This window comes from Opisthocomus hoazin, chromosome 12 (genome assembly GCF_030867145.1).
Source record: "Opisthocomus hoazin isolate bOpiHoa1 chromosome 12, bOpiHoa1.hap1, whole genome shotgun sequence".
In the NCBI taxonomy this organism is placed as follows: domain Eukaryota; kingdom Metazoa; phylum Chordata; class Aves; order Opisthocomiformes; family Opisthocomidae; genus Opisthocomus; species Opisthocomus hoazin.
In genome coordinates, this window is record NC_134425.1 from 15449664 (window position 1) to 15470340 (window position 20677).

Genomic DNA, 20677 nt, shown 5'->3' on the forward strand with positions numbered 1-20677 from the left:
AGCGGCCCAACCAACGCCGGGCAGGCAAAGCCCACCGCCCCCAGCCCAGGCAGTGGCTCCCGGGCAGCCAGCCCTGCTGCCCCGGCCAGGGCTGGGGGCCAGAGGACGATGGGGGGAGGTTTGGCAACAAGACGTGCGCAGCACTCGCATCGACCCACCAGCTTATTTTATTGGCCCAACGAACTTTGCTTCCCAGAGGCTCTCCGATCCCTCCGGCACGCGCCGCGCAGCTCGGGGCCGAGCTCCGGCCCACGCCGCGGTCGTCATTCATTTCTTGCCAGCAAGAAAACAAAGAGATAATAAATAGGGAGCTGAATCTGCGGGGGGAGGCTGGGGGCCGGCGGCAGGTCACGGGCAGCTGTGGGCAGGGCTGCGCCTGGCCCCGGCTGGGGGGATGGCGGCGGCGGGGGGGCTGCAGGCAGGCGAGCGGTTGCTCCCCGGGCAGGACAGCCTGGCCCTGGGGAGGGATATAGCAATCTCTATTTAATTACATTAAAATAGACTATTTAAAAAAATTATTTCTAGTCGTTAAAAAAAACGTGTCATGGTCCATCCAAGCTCGGGGGGAGATTGGGACGCGGCGGCCGGTGCAGGGCAGCCCCCCATCCCGCCTTCCCCGTCACGGGGGTCTGTGGCAGCCCGGCCGGGGTGGGCACGGGACCCTCGCCTGGGTCTCAGACAACATGGCAGCAGTTGAACTGCCCCAGGGACAGCAGGCTCTCCTTGGAGCCCGGCCGCAGCCTGAAGGCCAGGGCCTTCTCGCAGAGCGGGAACTGCAGAAGCCTGGCCCGCAGGCTGCCCCCCTTGCCCTTCCCCGGGTCCAGCTTGAGCATGCTCTCTGCACCCCCCTCAGTGCCCCCCACGCCCAAGCTGTCCCCCGGCTGCCGGGCTGGGCTGGCGGGTGACCCGGGCCCCGGAGAGGTGTCCATGGGGCCCGGGAGGGCGGCAGGGACCGTTGCTGCCCCGCACGCCTCGGGGACTCCAGCAGAGCCACTCTGGGGGGACAGGGTGGCTGCCCTCTCCCCGGGGGGCTCCGCTGGGGAGCCCCCGAGCTCCCCAGCCTCCTCCCTCCTGGGGGGCTTGGCTCCGTGCCCCCGCATCGCTGTGGGACCCTGGCCCCCGCTTGCTCCCTTCCCAGCCCAGGCCGCCCCCGGGTGCCTGCCCCGGCCCCCCAGCTCAGCCCCCGGCCCCCACACCTCCCCGCGGCCGGGCAGGCGGCAGGCTCGCAGGAAGGCTCGCATCTGCTCCTGGTTCAGCGAGCTGCTCTTCCTCTCCACGGCGCTGGGCCTCCCCTCCTCTTCCTCCTCCTCCTCCTCCTCCTCCTCGCAGATCTGCTGCAGGGCCGGGGTGCTCTTGGTGATGGTGGTGTCAAAGGCGGGGACCTTCAGCAGGGTCCTGGGGGGCTGCCGGCCACCAATGTCCCCTCCAGGGGGCAGGGGGGGCAGCCGGGAGCCAGCAGCGAGGCCGCCTGGCACCTCCGTGAAGGGCAAGAGGCCACCGGCGCTGCCCACAGGGCTGAACGTGTCCGATAAGTCGGTCCTGAGAAAGGAGAGGGACGGAGGCGTCAGCACCCAGCTGGGCATCGCGAGGGCTGCAGGAGGAAGGCGACGGGGAAGTGGGGTGGCAGGGGGGGATGGGGGGCAGCAAGGGGGGGGGGGGGTTCACCTGCTCTGCACCTCCTTGGCCAGGTTGTAGACGAGGCTGAGGCGGTGGCCCTGCTTCTCCTGCTTCTCCCGCAGCATCCTCTCCGCCAGCAAGAAATACGTGGCCGTGATGTGGTTGTAGCGGTCGGCCTCCAGTGCCCTGCGCAGGACCCAGGGGGACAGAGGGGCCCACGTCAGCGCGCTCGGAGGGACCCCCGGAGCCCGCCTCGGCGCCCCGCCCCATCACCCACTCCTGGATGGCGTCCCGGTCGGCGATGTTGCCGCAAGTCATGGCCTGGAGGATGATCTCGTGCTCCTCCTCAGACACGCGCTTGTGGGAGGTGAGGGGCAGCAGGCAACGGCTGGCGGGGGACGGGTCCACGCCCCGCAGCCACGCGTGGCCCTCGATCTGCTCCAGGGAGGCTCGCTGCTTCGGCTCGCGCTGCAGCATCCTGGAGATGAGACTGACAGGGAGAGGGGGCGTGAGGCTGCAACCCTGCCGCGGCCACGCCGACCCCAAACGCCGCAGCTTGACGCCGCTTTCCCACCTCAGCTCCCAGGGACGGGGCACCCACACCCTGGGGGCAGCGAGTCGGGGTGCGGGGGGAGAGGTGCTTACTCGGCGCACTCTGCCGAGACGTGCGGGGGGACGGTGTAGCGGCAGTCCATGATCATGGTGAGGGTCTCGCTGTCATTGGCCTCCTGGAACGGGGGCTGGCCGCACACCAGCATGTAGAGGATGACCCCCAGGCTCCAGATGTCTGGCAAGAAGCAGCAGCAGGTCAGGTCGCGCCCACTGCGGCCCAGGAGAGAGCCCGGACCCCAGGGATCCTGGGGGGGGGGGGTGGCACTCCTCCAGCCCCCAGCGCTGATCCAGCAGAGACCAGTGCTCACTGGGATGCTCCTTGGAGGTAACGGCTCCCAGATCCTGCCCCACGGACTGGGGGACCGCAGCCCCACTGAGGCAGGGAAGGACCTTCCCCATCCCCACAGCCACGCGGGTCTCAAGGGGCTTCACCAAAGCAGCTGGGGTGCTACCCCCATTCCCAGGTGGGGATGCAGAGGCCAGCCCCAAGCTCTGTCCCCCCTCCAGGTCACCATTTCATGTCGTTACTCAGCTTTCCAGTTCCCAAACAGACCCCGCCACAACCATCCTGGCACTGGGCTGTGCCGGAGGGGACACCACAGCGATGGGATGGGGACACAGCGCCGACCAGAGTGGGATCGCTGCCCTTCCCTAGGGATGGAGCCAGCAGCATCTTCACCTGCTTCTCCCGACCAGTACCTAAACTCTCTGTAGGATGCCAAGCACGCCCCGGGGCTCTCCGTTAACACCTTCAGCTTCTTCAGTCAAGTGCCTGCATCTGAAAATTTCTGGTCTGCGCCACTCTTCTCCCTTCCTTTCCCTCTGCAGAGCCACCAGCTGATTTTTCTGCCACCTCCACAAACCATCCCTGTTTGCAACTCCAGAGCCGCCTTTCCCCGAGCCGACGCTGGGCGTTTTTCCTTTAAGGGCTTGTGTTTTGTTTTGCTAAATCCTGCTGCCCCAAATTCCAGCGGAGCTGGCTCCGGTCCCGCTTCCCTCCCACATCCCCTCTGTCCCCACAGAGCCTCTCTCGGTGCCCCCAGCCCGGCTCCCTGCACCCCGGGACGGGCTCCCTGCACCCCAGCCAGGAGAGGAAGGGCGCTGGGAGCCGCGGAGAGGAAGCGGTTTGCAGGGTGGGGACGGAGCAAAGGAAACTTTCGGAGCTCCTCCGCCCAAACACCAGCATCCCGAGCAGGTTTCCTTCCGGCATCGCACCCCCCCCCAAAAAAACCACCGCTACGGCAGCTGCACCCTCGTGCTGCCTCCGGCAGACGCCGTGCCAGGCTTGCAGCCTGCTTGGGCTTTTCCCCTGGCACGACCCACGGCTCCGCAGGACCTCGACGGGCGCAGGGACGGTCACCACAGGGACGAGAGCCCTCTGCCAGGGCAGGGCTGAGCAGCCGAGCACCCAAGGGAGGGGACTCCTCCCCGCGCGCTGCGCAGGGGACACGCGGGGGGCCCGTCCAGCCCTTACCGACAGCCGGGGCGTCGTACTCATCCCCGAGCAGGATCTCGGGCGCCGAGTAGGCCAGCGAGCCGCAGCTGGTGGTGAGCATCTTGCCGGGCTGGAAGCGGTTGCTGAAGCCGAAGTCGGTGAGCTTGACCACCCCCTGCTCCTGGAAGAAGACCACGTTCTCAGGCTTGAGGTCACGGTGCACCACGTGGAGCTTGTGGCAGTAGGAGATGGCATGGACGATCTGGGCGAAGTAGTGCTTGGCCCGCGCCTCGGCCAGCCCACCCTCGTGCCGCATGATGTGGTCGAACATGTCCCCGCCGTCGCCCAGCTCCAGGATGAGGTAGAGCTTGGCGTGGGTGTCGATGACCTCATAGAGGCGCACCACGTTGGGGTGCTGGACCAGCTTCATGCAGCGCACCTCTTGCAGGAGCTGCCCCGCTGCGTCCCCTGCCAGTTTGCTCTTGTCGATCACCTTGACGGCCACCCGCTGCCCAGTGAAGACGTGCCGCGCCAGCTTCACCACCGCGAAGTGGCCCTTGCCCAGCGTGCGCTCCAGGTCGTACAGCCCCGCAATCTTCCCCTCGCAGCAGCCCTGCGCCCCGGCCATGGCGGCGGCGTCAGGCGGGGATGGGCATCGGGTGCTTCTGGGGGGATGGGAGCTGCTGAGCAAGGCGGGGTGGGGGACAGGGCACCCCTGAACACCACGGCCCCCTCCCTACCCCCCCCCCCCATGTTGGGTACCAGGAACCCCAGGACATTGAAGTTCCCAGCACCCTGAGCACCCTCACCTGCAGTTCCCAGCACCCTGAACATCCCGATACCCCCACCTCCAGGTCCCCAGCACCCCAGAACCCTGGGCACCCCAATATCCTCACCTCCAGGTCCCCAGCACTCCAGGCACCCCAATACCCCCACCTCCAGGTCTCCAGCACCCTGGGCACCCCAATACCCCCACTTCCAGGTCCCCAGCACTCCAGACACCCCAATATCCCCACCTCCAGGTCCCCAGCACCCTGGGCACCCCAATACCCCCACTTCCAGGTCCCCAGCACTCGAGCACACCAGCACCCTGGGCACCCCAATACCCTCACCTCCAGGTCACCAGCACCATGGGCACCCCAATACCCTCACCTCCAGGTCAGCAGCACCCTGGGCACCGTGATACCCCCACCTCCAGCACCTTGGACACCCCAACACCCCCACCTCCATCACCCCAGGCACCCCCACCTCCAGGTCCCCAGCACCCCAGGCACCCCAACCCCCTCCCCTCCACCCCCCAGCACCCTGGGCACCCCAATCCCCCCCCCCGGTCCCCAAGACCCCGGCCCCCCCGCGCTCACCGGGCTCCGGAGCTGGGGCCGCCGGGGCTGCGGCTGCCCGGGCGCGCCCGCCCCGCTGACGTCAGGGCTGCTCCGGGCTCGCGCCTTAAAGGGCCCGGCGCGGCGGCCGGCGGGGCTGAGGCCGGGGCGATGCTCATCGCACCTCCCGCGGGCAGCCTCCGGCCGGGCCCAGGGACCGGGCTGGCGTTAGCGCTGACGAGGGCCGGTAACGAGCTAAATTTATAATATCAATAAATTATAATAATAAAGAAAAGAGCCACCCGCTCTTCCAGGAAAAAGGAGCCAGACTCCCCCCGGGCCGGGGGTCCTCCTTGGGCCTCCCGCCTGCAGCACCGAGCCGGGGGGGGGGGGGGGCACAGCCCCCGTCTCCCCGGTTTTCCTGGAAGCGGCCCGGCGAGCGGCCGGCCGCCTCATTTAGCTCGTTACCGGCCGCAGGGACGCGCGCTAAGCAGACGTTGCTCCCACGGATTAAAAAAGCTCTCAGCGCGGCCGCTCTCGTTAGCGCTAATGCCTTCCCAGAAGGCCTCGGCCCACCGCCTCGCCGCCTGCAAACCGGCCCTAATGAGCCGGGCCGAGGGGACCAGCGTCAGCCGGGGGCAGCGGGGATGGGGACCCCGTCACCCTGGGCTGGGGACGGAGGAGCCGGGAGGAACAGGGCTGGATGGGGCACTCGGCACCCACTCGGGCTTCGGGAATGGGACTGGGAAGACGGGGGCTGCCAAACCTGCCAGGATGAGTCCTTACCCGGGGACGCGGGGTGCAGGAGGCTGCGCAGGGGGGTCCCGGGCGGGCGCTGTGCGTTGGGGGAGCCGGCCGGGTGCAGCCGGAGAAAGGGCACAGAAGATGAGCCCTTCGCCGGCCCCCCCGGCCCCTCCGAGCCAGCCCAGCCCTCGGGTGCAGCAGGCACTGGGCTGGGGTGCGTGGGGGGCAGAGCTGCCCGGAGCAGTGGCTCACGCTCTGCTGGGGACATGCTGGGGGGCCTTGGGGGGTCCTCACTGGTCACGCAGGGCTGTCAGCCTCCCTTGCGGGGTCCATCACAGCCCAGTGAACCCCTCCCATGTCTCATCCCCCCGTTTCCTCGCAGGGCTGAAGCCACCCAAGGGCCCGGGTGTTGCCGAAAGGAGCCTTGGCAAGCCGGCGACCCGCGAGCGAGCAGTCTGCAGAGGGAGATGCTGGCGGGGAAGCGGAGAAGCTGGCAGCCCCGGGGACACCGGGTGCTCGGGCAGTTTGCCACCCTGGGTGTGTCTCAGGGGGTTCGAATGGAATCCTTTCCCGAGGTTTCAGATCTCCTGAACGGTTCGGGAGGTGACTGCAGAGACCCCATGAGCGGCATCTCCCACCACGGCCTCGTCGGGCTGACCCGGCCCTGGCTCCTCTGCGTGCCAGGCCTGTGCATGTCGGGGTCGGGTCCTGCTGCTGACGGGGTGCTGGGCACTGCACCCAAGCTGCCTGCTGGGAGCTGGGGGGTGGGGGGCAATATTCCCTTGGAAAGCCGGTGGAGAGCTCAGCGTGCGTTGGGAGAAGAGCCCTGGTATTTCTCTAGCCGTGAACTGGGAGACGTCCTCCGGCTCAGCCTCGGCGCCATTTGGGCACGGCTGGAAAGGGAAGCGGCCTGGAAGGGCGGTGGGCATCGCTCCCAAGAAACTTTGTGTGTGGGGCCAGTGGGGATCTGTTCCTCCCCGCAGCCATGCGGGGCGCAGGGAAGGAGCCCCCCTCCCGCATGTCGCCCTGGGGGCTGCCTCTCCGTCCAGACAAAGCCCGGTTTCCAGAGAAGCCCACCTACCCGGTAGTTAGCGGAGTCATGTGGCTGCAGCACTTAATTAAGAGAAAGCCGATATAAATTCCCGTAAGCATGTGGAGAGGAAGGCATCGAGGCAGCGAGCGGCAGCGGTGCTCCCAGCGAGCTCGGCGCAGCAGCGAGCAGCAAACCCCCTCTCCGCCCGGAGAGGTCAGTGCTTACAACGGGAAGGGTCTGGGGGCATTTGGGGTGCGATACCCACGGCCGTAGGGCTCCCCACGGCGTGGAGGGGCCTCTCCTGGCACAGAGCTGGGTGGTTTTGTGGGGATGGGGAGGTGAAGAGGGGCCGGCACCGCTCTGGGCTGCCAGAGCCAGGGCTGCCAAAGCAGGGTTTCATGGGACTCACCTGCCAGCAGCGACTCGGGGGTCCCCCTCCCGGCCCCTTTTCTTTGGTTCCCTAAGACCGTCCCTGGTTTTCAGGGCTTTCAGCCCCCCAAAGCCCGCAGCCCGACCCTGCAGCCTCCGCTGTCCCCCAGCCCAGCTCACCCAGTCCACCCCCGAGCTGTGCCCAGCATTGTTCCCGTCCCCCCTGAGCCCCCTCCAGCCCAGCCTCGCCCTCTTCTCAGCCTTATGGCTTCACCTTCACCTTCCTCCCTCCGCGGGATCCCCCCACGAGCAGGGAGCGGGCAGCAAGCCGGTCCAACCCGGGGGACATCTCCTGATGATGGTGCCCGTGTCCCAGGCAGAGGGGCCTTTGCGTCCCAACGCTTCCCGCACAGAAGCCGTGCAGCCGAGTGCCAGCAGGGTTTTTCAGGTAACCGGGCGGCACGGAGGGGCTGGAGCCCCCTGCGAGGGCCTCGGCCATGGCATCCAGCCCAGTGCTGTGGTCTTCAGCAAAACCACGTCTGTGCCTGCTCTCTGCCAGCCTCCGTATCATACTTCATCTTCTCAAAGCCCCGTGTTTGTTTACTGTGCCCAAACCCTGCGGTCTGGTTGCAAAAGGAGCTGTAGCAAAGCAGTTCGGGACTTCCCAGGAACTTCTGGGGAGATTTCTCTGGCGGCTGCTCCGGCTGCAATCTGCAGGAGGTCTCTCGTGTTTCAGCCATGCAGCGTCGCTCCTGCCCCTTCCCTGGGCTCCCACGTGCGATGTTGCAAAGCTGCCTGTAAGGCCGGGCATGGAAACGTGGCTCGGGGGCTGGCGGCTCGAAGCAGGGCAGAAAGCGGGACTGGGAGAGGGAGGCGTTGCGGAGGAGCTGGGCGAGAACCAGGGAGGCACTGGGCCATGAGCTGTGGAAAAGGGCACGGGCTGGAGCTGCTGGCGGGGACACGGCTGCCTCTGTGGTGGCACTTGGGGACCTCGTGAGATCCTAGTGCAGGCTGTTGTCCGCAAGCTGGTCGTATGCCCAAGCCCAGATGCAGCTTCTGGTCTTTGAAGCTAGCGAGCGCAGAGCCCGGCAGGAGCTGAGCTGGGTGTTTCGGCCACATCCTGTGTGCACGCAGGCAGTGAACACACAGCACCGCGGTGGTCTGGCAGGGTCTGAAGGCTGTGCGTGGGGCAGGGAGACCCTGAACCGCTGCCGAAAAGCTCAAGTCTCAGTCCACCTTCTGCCACTCACCCTGCTCCGTGGTGAGATCATGAACGTGCCCGTACGTGGGGTGCCCCACGGCACCAGCGCTAGCTCTGGAGGGTCCACGTGAAGCTCCCAGGCGTGCGGTGGCCCAAGAAAGGCTCTAAAGTCCAAAGGAACAACCAGCCCGGTGCGGTGGCTGTGCTGGCAGGGGCTGCCCCTCGCCGACGCAGTGCAGTGGAGGTAGGGTGGGCTGCCAGTCGGGGGGGGCTGACGCTGGCTGGGACCCCTCCGCGCAGGTTGTCCCCCAGGACCATGCTGAACGTGTTGCTGCTGTGCTGCGGGCTGCTGCAGGGGATCCAGGCCATCCTCACCGCTGACCTCGGCCACCTGCCCAAGGCGAGCGGCAGGCTGGAGGGGATGGACAGAGCCCGCTACTCCAGCCTGCTACGGAAAGTCAAGGAGGCATCTGCGGAGCCGGCAGGTGAGTCCTGCAGCCCCCCCTCCCCCGTCCTCCCGCTGCCCCCCACCAGCTGCTTGCTGGCGTGTCCGGGGCCCCCAAAATAGAGATGGGGACACCATGCCTGGGTTCAGAACCCCCTAAAGCAGCACAGCTTCTCCTGTTCCCGGCTACTGAGAGCAGCCTGGCAGCCCGTGGCGAGTGCAGGTCTTTTTTTTGGGGGGGGTACACACACAAGCACGGGGAGCAGAATCAGAGCGTACCCCCCAGCAGCCTCCCTGCCCAACCTCTCTGTATCTCGCAGGAGTTCTCCCCAGGCTGGGGTTTGAGCAGATGGCCCTCGAGGTCCAAGAAGCCAACGGTGACCTCGTGCAGAGAGACGGTGTGATGGAACCGCAGGTAACGCTCCCCGAGCCTTCTTGCAGACACCCCAAAGCATGGGGCGGCCTGGGGCCACAGCAGCCTTCTCCATGCCCCTGAGGCCAGGGGCGATTTGGAGCCCAACGTGGCGCTGCCAGCGAAGGGAGCATCCGCTTGTCAGAGCAGCCAGAGCTGCTCAGAGCTGCAAGGGGCTCCAGCACTCAAAGGAGGGTGGTCCAAGCCTGCGCTCTTGTGTCCAGGTAATTAACGAACCTCAAGTGCAGCCCAGGAAGCTTCCACAGAGCAGGAGCTCGCCAGGCAGTGCCGTGTCTTGCCTGGCTCAGATGTGGTACCTCTGTTCGGGCGGAAGGCACGGCACCCTCCGCTAAAGTTGAGGCTGTGCTTCAAAATAAACGTGCATGTAAAGGCCTTGAGACCCGGTGGAAGAGGCAGCAATGCCCACCCACAGCCCACGGGGCTCAGCAGTGCTTTCCAACAGACTGAGCCCAGAGCTGAGCATGACAGAGCTCCACGCTGCTGGCAGCGGCAGGTTTCAGCAGCCACTCTTGTCTCTCTCCCACGCAGTTCTTTTATTGCTTGCGTGGTGGTCCAGCAACGACTCTTTCCCTCCTCTTCCTCCGCCTCTCTCCGGCAGGCATCGTCCACAGAACTGCAAGCTGCGGGCCGAGAAGAGCGCTCCCCCCGCCGCTGCGTCCGGCTCCTGGAGTCCTGCCTCGGGCAGCAGGTCCCCTGCTGTGACCCCTGCGCCACCTGCTACTGCCGCTTCTTCAACGCTTTTTGCTACTGCAGGAAAATCAGCACCAGTTTCCCCTGCGGCAAGAACTAGCGCCCATGCCGCGGGGCTGCTGGCTCCTCACCCATGCGTGCCATCTCCTCCTCCTCCAGGTCTAATAAACCAGCCGTTAGCAAAAGCCATTGCTGAGCGGGAACGGTTCACCGTGTTCGCTTGCGATCTCAGGGGGGATGGGTAGCAGCAAGGTGAGGGCACTGGGGTGGGCGCCGTGTCCACAAAGCCAAGAGTCCAGGGCACCTCCACCTCAAACAAAATGACATTTTGGGGTTTTTTTTCTTTTTTCTCCCCCCAAAGCAGCTCCTGCAGGGCCCTTCCTGGGTAGATGAGGTGTCTCTCAGGAGGAGGGGTGTCCAGGGAGGTGAGATGTCATCTGTGCTGGGGGCTTTACTCCTCAATGAATCAGTCACCAAGGAGGTAGCAGCAAGGGAAGGGTGCCGTGTCCACAAAGCTAAGAGTCCAGGGCACCTCCACATCAAACAAAATGACATTTTGGGGTTTTTTTTCTTTTTTCTCCCCCCAAAGCAGCTCCTGCAGGGCCCTTCCTGGGTAGATGAGGTGTCTCTCAGGAGGAGGGGTGTCCAGGGAGGTGAGATGTCATCTGTGCTGGGGGCTTTAGTCCTCAATGAATCAGTCACCAAGGAGGTAGCAGCAAGGGAAGGGTGCCGTGTCCACAAAGCTAAGAGTCCAGGGCACCTCCACATCAAACAAAATGACATTTTGGGTTTTTTTTTCTTTTTTTTTCCTCCCAAAGCAGCTCCTGCAGGGCCCTTCCTGTGCAGATGAGGGGTCTCTCAGGCGAGACATCAGCTGCGCTGGGGGCTTGACTCCTCAAGGAATCGGTCACCAAGGGGGTACCTGCAGTAGGGACGCAGACAGCGTCATCTCCTCCACCACTAACCCGTATCCACCAGACGCAACCGGGGAGTGGGGTAAAACGTGTCCATGGAGGCGGTGAAAAGCCCTAAGAAACCCACAGACGGGTGCCTGACGCGAACGCCAGGCCTAGCGCTGGGTGAGGAACTGGGGGAGGCCTCAACCCGCTCCACGGGGATGCAGGAGGCCTCACAGAGCAGCGCGGCCCAGGACCGCCGTCCCCGCATCTACCGACCGCCGCCATCCGCTTCCCCTCCGCCATCTCCTCAGGTGCTTCCCACCCTCGCACTGCCTGCTGGGAAAGGGGCGGGGCCACACACGCACGCACGCACGCACGGTCACGTGAGGCGGCGGAGGCCGTTCGCCCGTCTGGACGCCGGCCGCCATGTCGTGTTTTCCCGAGCTGTATTTTAACGTGGATAACGGTTACCTGGAAGGGCTGGTGCGCGGTTTTAAGGCCGGGGTGCTCCGGCAAGGCGACTACGTGAACCTGGTGCAGTGTGAGAGCTTGGAGGGTGAGTGGCGGCGGGGCTCCGAGGTGGGCGGGTCTTCACCCTCCCATCCCCGGTACCGAGGGGAAGGCCCGGCCGCCGCGCTGAGGAGAAAATGGGGCTGGTGTGAGGTCGGAGGGCCGGTGGGGAGGCGAGGGGTTCCGTGGCGGTGGGGGAAAGGTCTGACAGCGGCGTTTTTGAGGCGCTGTCCCATCCGCACCCCTTGGCTGAGCAGGCGCTTGGTCCTTCCCTTCCCCCCCTCTCCGAGCTCAGCTGACTCAGTTTCCCGGTCAGCCCGGTCTTGTGATTGCGGCAGCTGATACGGCGGTTTAAGGAAGCTTCGGCTCCCAGTGGCTTTCTTGAGGGGGCCGTATAGCCGTGGTGCAGGTGTTGGGAGCCTGGCGGGTTTGTCAGGCTCTGCTGGCGAGTCTGGTTTTGTCCTTTTGCTTCCTAAGCAGCAGGCAGCACAGGAAACCTTTTTAAGGCTAGAAGTAACGTTATTGGGGTGATCTAACTTAATCCCTGATACCCATGATCAATTTTTGAGGAGATCGGGTCATCTAGGAAAATACGTGCTGTTATTGAAGGATTGCTGGCGAAAAAAGTCTGTTGCGGATCTTAGTAAATTCACCGGTGAGTTACCCTTTGCCTGTAATCCTGATTTCTCTTTCGTGGCTAATGCTGACTTCCAGCCATCGTCTTTATTTCTAGATCGGCGTGTACAAACCTGGAGAGCTGAGAAAGTTTTGCTCTGCGATACTCGTCACCTCTGGTCAGCTCATCATCTTAATGAGTCAGTGCTAAACTGTTCCTCTGTATCAGTGACCTGTTAACAGTTTTCACTTGTCGGTGTCTAGAACCTGGATCACAAATCACGAGGTTAAAAACAAGGTATCTATTGAAATAGGCTAGAAAGAGATGCATCCGGAGATGTCAGCTGTTTTGGGCGATGGAACTACAATTATTGGATCTTTCTTTCTGCTAAAAAAGCTAGTTAAGCATCAGCTTTATCATGATGATCATTGCTGAGCGATTGAAATTAATATTGACTATCTGGAGGGATCCTTCGCCAGCCAAACCCTGGGTGCGAGATACCTAGAGCTTCTCGCTCAAATGTTAAACAACAGAACGGGAACAGAGTGCTGTGATGTGCCTCAGTCTCTACCTTAAAAATACCCAGGGTATTTTTACTTAGGACAGAAGCCCCTTTTCAGCTAGACTTTTTGTAGGCCTCTGCTCGCAGCGGTCTCTGTTGTTTTTGCTGTGGAGCCCAGGGCCTGAAAGAGGATGGTAGGAGGTATTCCCTTGCTAGTCAGAACTCTGTGTGCTCTAAACTATTGCTTTATCACCTTCCCTGCAGATAACTTCCTCTTTGGGGTCTTTCTGTACTTACAGTGTCTCTTTTTTCTCCCTTCCTCGCCTGCTGAACAGAGTTGCATAAACTCAGCTCTCCCTTGGAGCAGTGTTTCCTGCATTTGGAATGAGTTAGTGTGGAGTTCCCATATGTTTGTCTTGGTATCGTTACTGCCCCGTCCCTGACAGCTCTCTGGTGGCTGCTGCTGCTGTGCTTCTTGTCAAGCTTCATTCAGAGCCTGAAGGCTGTTGCAAGTTCACTGCCAATCTTGTTTCTTCTCCACTGGGCTTTCGTGTGCCCCTGTCTAGTGTGCTCTTGTAGAGGGTTTTTCCTTCAAAGGGTCATTGCTCTTGGTCGCTTATATAGGTCGGTGGTCAGACCATTTCTTTCCTCTGTCCCTTTAGTTCTGATTTTCCCATTGCAGTACCTGTTTTCTGTGATCCACAGACTTCTAACGTGCATTCTTTCTCTCCCAGATGCTTCTCTGCACTAAATCCAGGCAGTGGCTAGCTTATTACAGCCAAAATAAGTACTTGGATGTAAAATACTTGTATGTTCTTCTCCACCGTTTTTGTTTTGTCTTCGCTGCTGCCTCTTGCGTGCAAGTCTGGCTCTGCAGTCCGTCCCAGTCCTGGAGCACATGATCGCCTTGGCCACGGAGAAATCCTGAAGGACCTGGGAATCTGGTATCTGGCTGGTCACTGGTACTTACGTTGCTTGGAGGATGCTGGGCTTCCAGCTCTGAAATGCTGCTCCCTCTTGTGTGCTTGGATTGGGGTCTAGAAGCACAAAGAAGGTGACTTCTTTGCTTCAGGACTAGCTTGGTGCTGCCAAAAGGAGGAGATCATGCTTTTCTGGGTGATCCTCTGTTGTCTCTGCTTGTCTGGTCACAAAGTAAGTGAATTTAAGCTCTTGCTTCTTGATGAGTCAGAAGTAGAGAACCAAATAGGCCCTCTGTGGTCAAACAGGCTCAGCTGACTTGAAGAAGCGCAGCAAGAAACCAAGACCAGGATTGAGGGGAGGGTGTGCGAGCTGTTTTGACTTAAGCTTTCTCTTGAAACCCTCGGCAATAATATGTTTAATCCCTTCTTTCAGCTCCAGAAGTCCTGGTGCTGTGGTTGTTTCTCAGCCAGAGGTCCTCGTGTGCTGTACACCTGTGCTGGATATCACTTGGCACCTGCTTGGTCCGCTCTGTTGTAGCCAATTCCTGCTTCTGACACAAGGTGTCAGTGAAGGAGTTGTAGCTGCTTTCCTCTGCTCCAGTGGTGTGAGCATGGGTCTGTTCTTGAGTGGAATCTGTCTTGGATAACCAAACTTGTGAGTTGCATGGATTTCTTCTGTCAAAAGGATGGCGAGCCATCTCCGGCTCCTGAAAGCTGGAGTAGGCTGTTCGATGTCTGGTACCGTCTCTGGGGAATAAAAAGCTGTTGATGCAGTTGGATAGCGGTGCCGCTTTTAGGAAGCAGAGTTCAGCCTGGGACTGGAATGTAGGTTATTGGCAGGCTTTACTGTTGATCTGCAGTGCTCCATGCTGGAAAAAGCGTATGGAGCCTGGGAAGTCCATAAAAGCATCTTCTTTAGAAACAGGAGTTTCTTTACCTTGAAGTCAGTGTTTGTGAGCCTCCTGTTGCTGATTTTCCTTTTGCTTCCACAGCAACAGTGTAGGAAGCAGATTTCCTTCTGACCTGCCAGTGTTATAAAGGTGATTGGTATGGTGAAATCCAGCAGCAGGAGGTGTCGCCTTCTAGTTGGGTAACGAGGCTGTGAAACGTCCAGCTGAGAAGTGACAGGTAGTTGGTTCAAGCTTGTTCGTGTGGGCCTCTGTTAGGAGAGGCTTTCCAGAGGCTGCGTGTTTCCACCACCACCTCTCTGTGGGTGCTAGTGCTTCTGTCCATGCAGTCAGCTCAGCTGGGGACTTGCGTGCCTCATGGAAACAGCGGTGTGTGCGTGGAGGGATGGGATCTGTCCTGTCTTCAGCTTAAGCTGTGTGTGGAACTACTCTCATGCCCCTGCAGAGATCTGTCATGTTTTATTTGTGCATCTTGGCCCGCAGTTCATCAGTCTGCTGTGGACTTGTCCTGTGAAAACTCCTGGCTTTTCACTCCTTGTAACCCCAAGGTGGTGGTGTCTTGTCACATCAGCATGGGGAAGAGCAGAGTAACCCTCTGAGTCCCAAAGATGTGTCTGGGAGGCGAAAGGTGGCTAGGAGAAGAAAATATATGTGATTCTTTTAGAAATTAAGCATTTCCAAATCTGCGGTGTTCTCTCATCTCCTCAATTTGGTCCACGGGCTTCCATTTCTAGGGTGCATGCAAATCAACAGTAAAATCGGAGAGCTTGGAGCAAGTAGGTCACGCTTGTCCTACACTGCTTGGCCTCACGCTGGCTGGAGGGCACAGTGTCTGCCTGAATGGTATCATCACACGTACCAGAGCCCCTTTTCCTGTCGAATGCATCTGTAGCAATTCACAGTGAGCACTAAACTCTTGATACAGGCCTGGATGGTGTGGAATAAACCAAGACTGGGCAGGTTGGTTGGTTGTTTTTGAGTTTTGAAGAGTGTTTCCAGGGTTGCTCTGCCTAGCCGTCGCTGCCCAGGAGGGGAGTGCTGCTTTCAGTCAGCTCGGGAGTGAATTGCTAAGGGCTTGCTGTCCTAAATGCTTCTGCAGTGTAGAGACATCCGCTTCTCTCCCACTTTCCTCTTTCTCCATGGAGAGGAGAGGTGATGAAGTATCTGGAAGTGTACTGAGCATGCAGTCGAGCCACTGTGGAGTGATGTGTGTCTGTCTTCCGCTTGTCTAACTACAGGACATGAGAAGGCACCAAAGAAAGGCTTGCCTGAGCAGAGGTGTGGGTCCTTCCCTCCAGTAAATGGATGTTGAGGAGTGTGTCCTCTGTGCACGATGTTTCTGCTGAGCACAGTGTGTGCTTTTGTTTTCATAGTCCCAAGGATGGTTTTTTCTTTTCCTCCCTTGAAGGTCTTTTGTGCTTTATGGTGTCACATACTTAGTGCTCTCCATATCTCCTCTGAGAAAGAAGAGCGGGAGAGGCTGTGCTACCCTTCTCCATTCTGTTTTATCGCTGTGGTCCTGGAATTTGGGCCCCAAAAGGCTGGAGCTGGACTTTGTTTTCACCTTAACCACATGGGCAGTGTGTCCTCTCTTGTGTAGAGAAGTCGCATTGCTACCAGAGCTGCAGGCTACTGCCAAGAGTGCTTTTGGCCCCTTGGTCTGTGGTGGAGCTCACGGTGTTCTCCTGGGTGCGGGGGTATGGGACAGATCCTTTCCTATGCAGTTCCTTTGCAGTGCAGCCAAGCAAGGAGAGGCCACTTGGTGGTCATGAAGTGTGGTCATGCTTAGATCCACCTTGAACTCTGAGAGCAGTTTTGTCCAACCCTCAAACTCAGTGGGTGTAGAAGCCAAGCCATAATGTGAGGTCTGTGCTCTCTGTCTCCTGACATCTAGGAGCCCTTTGTGAAAAGCTGACCTTTGCATGCTGGGACTGCGCAGGAGGGCTGGCCCTGTCCCTGAGAGCCATCGTCTGCCAGATGAGGCAGAGCCTGTGCGAGTGGTGAGATCTGAGGACTATGTAGACCATTCCTGTCCTGTGAATGCTGGCTGCTCGTGCAGCAACAGAGCAGTAGCCAAAAGGCTGTCCTGCGAATCTTGGTGCTTTGTCCTCTGTCCTCCAGTGTATCCACTCACTGTGGCTGGTTGGTCAGCTGTCCTGTTAAAATAAGCTCAAGGAAAATGTTATTTATTGAAAGAAAGGTGGCACTTCCATGGCCTCCTAACTCATGGTGGCAAAAAAACACTGTGGTCTCTGGCTTCCCACAGGGTTCAGCAGAGGCTCTTTGCTGTTTGTTCTGGCCTCTTTTACCAGGCAGAGACCTGCTTCGTAGTGTCTCCTAGCTAAACTTCAAGCAGCATCTGAGGTCAGCTTCTCCGCACTGGTGCAGCTTCAGCCCTTGTTTGCATCCTGCCCCTCGTTAGAAGATGGTGGTGTCTGGGTTTCCTGGCAAGTATTCCCACTCGGCAGCCTGTCGGTGCTTTCATCTTGTTTTTCCTCTGCTGTCGGCTCCTGCAGTGCGAGACTGCTTTCTGCTCTGTTTGTTTTAGCTTCTAAATGATTTGTTGCCTCTGCTGCACCAGGTGCTGGGCTGATGTCCTGTTGGTGTACTGGACCTCTGAGATTACAGCTGTGATTTAGTGCAGCCTGCTTTCGGAGAGGAAAAAAGGGTACCTAGGGGTGAAGCTTACTGGAGGTGCAGGCAGACTAGGAGAGGTTACCTCGCCTTTTGTAAAGATCAGGAGAGAGCTACCTGACTGAGAGGCTCCAAAGGAAACAAGACCTGGCTGTGCTGGGTTCAAAGCTCTGAGGGAGCTGAGTTCAACCGCAGGAAGGGCTGGGCTAGAAGCACAGACTGCCTTTTGGTGCTGAGGACATGTAAAAGACAGAGGTGAAGAGCTAGAGATGAGAAATGGATAGGGGGAAAGGGCCAAGGAAGGAACTGCTCTGTGTCCAGCTGTGGCCTGGAGGAATTTGCTGTCTGACAGCAGAGGAGAGGTGGCATGTCACTGCTGGTGGTGCGCAACTGCAGAAAAGGTCTTAAATTCTGTGGGGGATGAAGGGTCTCTGGGTGCTTCTTGGGTGAGATTTCAGCGAAGCAGCTGCAGGAGTGTCTGAGGTGGCTGTAAACAGACAGCAACGAGCCAAATAGTAATGGCTGCAGACTGCTGAAGGGAGACATGGGCGATGTAGCTGATCTGCAGACTGCTGTGTAATCCCTCAGCTACTTTACTGCCTCAAGCCTGGGACATGGCAAATGCTATTTCAGTTTTTATATATGCGGTGATGGCCCCAGGCGCTTTGGAGCGAGATGTCGGGTTTACAGCAGATAATTGTGTGAAAACGTCAGTTCAGCTCGGAAGTTGCGAACGCTAATTCCGTGCCTGTGTGCAAGAAGACAGATCAGTCCTTGCCTGGAAGTGCTTGAGCCCTTAACTTGATTCAGAGCTCTGCAATGCGGTTACAGGAGGATGCTGAAGAAGGCAAGGGTGGAAGAATGAGCTGGTGGGGCTCATGGGTCACTCTGAGTAGGGCTTACAGGACAGTCTTTGACTGACAGAGGTCTGGAACACAGAGTAATGGCTTGATTCCTTCTAATGACAAAGCAAATATGCAGGAGTAGTATTACTGTGAATCTGAAGTCTCTCAAAATGCTGTCTGAAGCGTTGCGGTGTGGTGTTGGAACAGCGGTGTGTTGAACTAAGCTTCAGTTGCGTTCATGCCTCGTGTGCGTTCAGCCAGCTGCATTGAAACCAGAGGGCCTGATCCAAGAGCTGAAAGGAGGTGGCTGTAAGTACATGTCATGGTAATCTCCAGCGCTCCCCTGCTTGAATACTCGGCAGAAAAAGGCTGTCATTCTGACAGGCTGTTGTGCTCTTGCACGAGGCAGCTTGCAGGGAACTGTGACCTGGCCATAATTTACCAGCTTTTGCGGGGGAGGAGGGCGAGAACAAAAGTGTTGTGGTAATTCAAGTGCTCCCTTGCCAAGTGCTGGCTCAGTCGGTTTCTTAAAGTGCGTGAACCACTTGTACGTTTGCCTGTTTCGGCATTTTTCCCCTCTCGGAACCAATCGCTGGGTTGAGGCCATGTGCTGCTGTTAGTCAACATCTGGAGGAGCTCGTCGGGAGCGGCTGGGCTCTAGGTGCAGGTCTCCCTTTCAGCAGGCAGCTGGGATAGAGGCACGGCAGAAGACTCGCAGCCGGCATCTCGTCGACAGGCAGTGTGTGGGATCTCTGGCAGCCACCCCTGCTGAGGTGCTGCCGTTGCTGCCAGAGGCCGACTCCAGCTCAGTTGGAACTTGCGTTAGGAAGTAGGAACTTGAGCTTTTGGAGAGCTTGGGGCTTGCTCAGCAGTGGGCCCGCTTATTAGTCACCATGCTACTGGGACAGCTCTTCTGGCAGGGGATTTGTGAAACCATGGGATGAGTCCGTTCTTCACTGAGAAGCCTGACATGTGGGTAGTCCCACTAAAAACTCCCAAACCCCCTTGGCTGAGGCTCGGTGACCGGCCCAGTGGCTGCTGGAGGACAGGCTCGCGTAAGGCACTGGTACACCGTGCGGTGCATTGAGTCAGGCTTTATAAATCCAGTCCAATTTTTGGAAAATATGTTCTGTTCCATCTACTTAGATGCTAAGGGATTCAGAAGAGTTTAGTGCCTGCAGTTTGTGGCTGGCCTTCCCCGTAAAAATTAATTCCAAGTGTTATATAAACACAGCCCTTATTCCAGTTGCAACATAATGTTGTGCTGGCTCTCGTGCTGTGGAGTGGGGGAGCAACCCCCTTGTCGAGCAGGACAGAATGCTCTGGCCAAGCGGCTCGTGGGAGCTCACTCAGAGTTGTGGAGGGAGAGGCCGCAAGGCACAACGTGCAGCTTGTGTGGCTCTGGTCTAAATGCAATGCAGCTCTGACCTCCTGGAAGTGGATGGTTCAGCAAACTCTGCTTTTTGTGCCACTGGGTCTCTAGCATCAAGTGACCCGACAGCAAGGCGGCTGCTTGGAGCCTCAGAAGTAAGAGCAGAGTTGCAGGTCACGATGACACCAAAGGGAACCGATGATTTTGCTGTAGAAGAGTTGGAGTTCAGGAAACAAGCTGAAAGGTTTGGAAGCTTCCCTACTGAAGTGAGATGTGGTAGGATATGCAATAGCTGCTGCTTCTCCAAGGTCCTGTGTAGCTGCAAAATATCACATGCCTTTTTGGGGAAGCTTAGTGTTCATTAGAGCTCTGCACAATTACAGAGAACTGAAAGTAGGAGGCATATGAATGTAGCTGCTGCAGTCCCTGCTGCTTTCTCTTCCCCTGCAGCCTGATTTTTATGGGTGCAGCACTCTTACCAGGACCCTTTCTCTCGTATTCATTGAGCAGCTGTTGAATTTTGCTCCGTGCTTTCTCCAGCCTCCGCTAAAAGCAAACCAGTAAAGCCCTGGTCTGACAGTGGAACTTAATTTCCACTCAGACTCCAAAGCTCATCATCCAAAAGCTTTCAGAAGAGGGACTGAAACTTATTAAGACGTAATTCCGGTAGATTTCCCCTCTGTAACTATATCTTAGCTTTCAAAAATCAAGCAATTGCAGAACAGATGGGTGAGAACTCTTTGCATGCAGTGCTGCCTGCAAGCTGGGCTTTTTGCAGGGTTGGGGAAGTATTTGCTGTCTGTGACAATCCTGTGCAGGCCAGATGGAGGTGAGGGGCATTCTGAGTATTGTCATGATCCGCTGCTTGACTTTGTAGCAAAGTTCATGTTGAAACTCCATTGTCTGAGTTATCCAGACCAGGTTTTCCCACCTCAAAAGTGTGAGCATAAGTTGATAACGTTTTGGTAGAATAAAACACAGCTGTTTAGCTGCAGCATAGTCTGGGGAGCAGAGATCTAGGTTAAGTTTCTGCTTTGCGTCAGCCACGATGCATGTTGTTGGGCAAGTAGGTCTCTGCTGCATCCAGGATTCCTTACGAAGAGTAAGAGTACCACCAAACTTTCCTGTAAACCACAGAGAAACATGACAAACTGAGCGCTATTTAGATCTCTGGCCTTTTTTTCTCCCCTGTATAACCACCGTCTGTTTCCTGTAAGACTTAGCAGTGGTAACGTCTTCGTAACTAAGAAGTGCTGGGTCAAAAACATCTTTGCTAGACCTGCTTGGAAATACCCAGAAAAGTTGAAGTCAGCTTGAAAGCTGTTTGACCCTTCTACCGCTCGGGCTGAGGACAGCATCACACTGTACAGTACAAGCTCAGTGTGGAGCCTGGTGAGGAGGATGCTCTGCAGCTCCTGCCTGTAGCTAGGTGTGATGTCAAAGATCAAACTCCTCAAGCTAGGCTGAGTCCTTGCTCCGACCTTGGTGCTGTGGATGCTCGTGCCACAATGCTGAGGACTGGTATGGTTCAGTGGAGGGGAAAGGCAGCCTCGGTGCTCCTACTTCAAAGAAA

At 58.7% G+C, this 20677-nt stretch overlaps 3 protein-coding genes across 8 annotated transcripts in view; 2 read left to right on the plus strand and 1 right to left on the minus strand.

The window, feature by feature from the left end:
* Nucleotides 1–157: 157 nt before the first annotated feature.
* On the minus strand, nucleotides 158–8763 carry LOC142362866 (SNF-related serine/threonine-protein kinase-like). 6 transcript variants are annotated; one of them, XM_075433763.1, is made up of 6 exons: nucleotides 7404–8763; nucleotides 3704–4329; nucleotides 2263–2404; nucleotides 1895–2107; nucleotides 1666–1803; nucleotides 158–1539 (listed from the first exon to the last, which is right to left on the minus strand). In XM_075433763.1, exons 2-6 carry the CDS (start codon nucleotides 4290–4292, stop codon nucleotides 675–677), a joined length of 1947 nt encoding a protein of 648 aa, XP_075289878.1. In that variant the 5' UTR covers nucleotides 4293–4329; nucleotides 7404–8763; the 3' UTR covers nucleotides 158–674. The 6 variants fall into 6 exon arrangements, with proteins under 6 accessions (XP_075289878.1, XP_075289876.1, XP_075289881.1 ...); XM_075433761.1 differs by lacking the exon at nucleotides 7404–8763 and adding an exon at nucleotides 5026–5073; XM_075433766.1 differs by lacking the exon at nucleotides 7404–8763 and adding an exon at nucleotides 5026–5070 and having other exon boundaries at nucleotides 3704–4326.
* Nucleotides 8631–10051, plus strand: AGRP (agouti related neuropeptide). The gene is made up of 3 exons (XM_075433767.1): nucleotides 8631–8815; nucleotides 9096–9190; nucleotides 9807–10051. The coding sequence occupies exons 1-3, from the start codon at nucleotides 8647–8649 to the stop codon at nucleotides 9996–9998; spliced, it is 456 nt and encodes a 151-aa protein (XP_075289882.1). The 5' UTR covers nucleotides 8631–8646; the 3' UTR covers nucleotides 9999–10051.
* A 1110-nt stretch (nucleotides 10052–11161) lies between these two features.
* ATP6V0D1 (ATPase H+ transporting V0 subunit d1) overlaps nucleotides 11162–20677 on the plus strand; it is a 35711-nt gene continuing 26195 nt past the window's right edge. Inside the window, exon 1 of the mRNA XM_075433656.1 lies at nucleotides 11162–11353. Coding sequence (XP_075289771.1) covers nucleotides 11224–11353 — 130 coding nt within the window. The 5' untranslated portion in view covers nucleotides 11162–11223. The remainder of the gene's footprint in view (nucleotides 11354–20677) is intronic.

Bases quoted from the DNA above. Each gene is read 5' to 3' on its own strand.
- LOC142362866 (XM_075433763.1), bottom strand. From the start codon at position 4,292: ATGGCCGGGGCGCAGGGCTGCTGCGAGGGGAAGATTGCGGGGCTGTAC. The intron at 2,405-3,703 runs GTAAGGGCTGGA...GCTTCTTGCCAG, and splicing joins GTACGACGCCCCGGCTGTCG to ACATCTGGAGCCTGGGGGTC. The intron at 1,540-1,665 runs GTGAACCCCCCC...CTCCTTTCTCAG, and splicing joins GCCAAGGAGGTGCAGAGCAG to GACCGACTTATCGGACACGT.
- AGRP (XM_075433767.1), top strand. From the start codon at position 8,647: ATGCTGAACGTGTTGCTGCTGTGCTGCGGGCTGCTGCAGGGGATCCAG. The intron at 8,816-9,095 runs GTGAGTCCTGCA...TGTATCTCGCAG, and splicing joins GGCATCTGCGGAGCCGGCAG to GAGTTCTCCCCAGGCTGGGG. The intron at 9,191-9,806 runs GTAACGCTCCCC...TCTCTCCGGCAG, and splicing joins ACGGTGTGATGGAACCGCAG to GCATCGTCCACAGAACTGCA.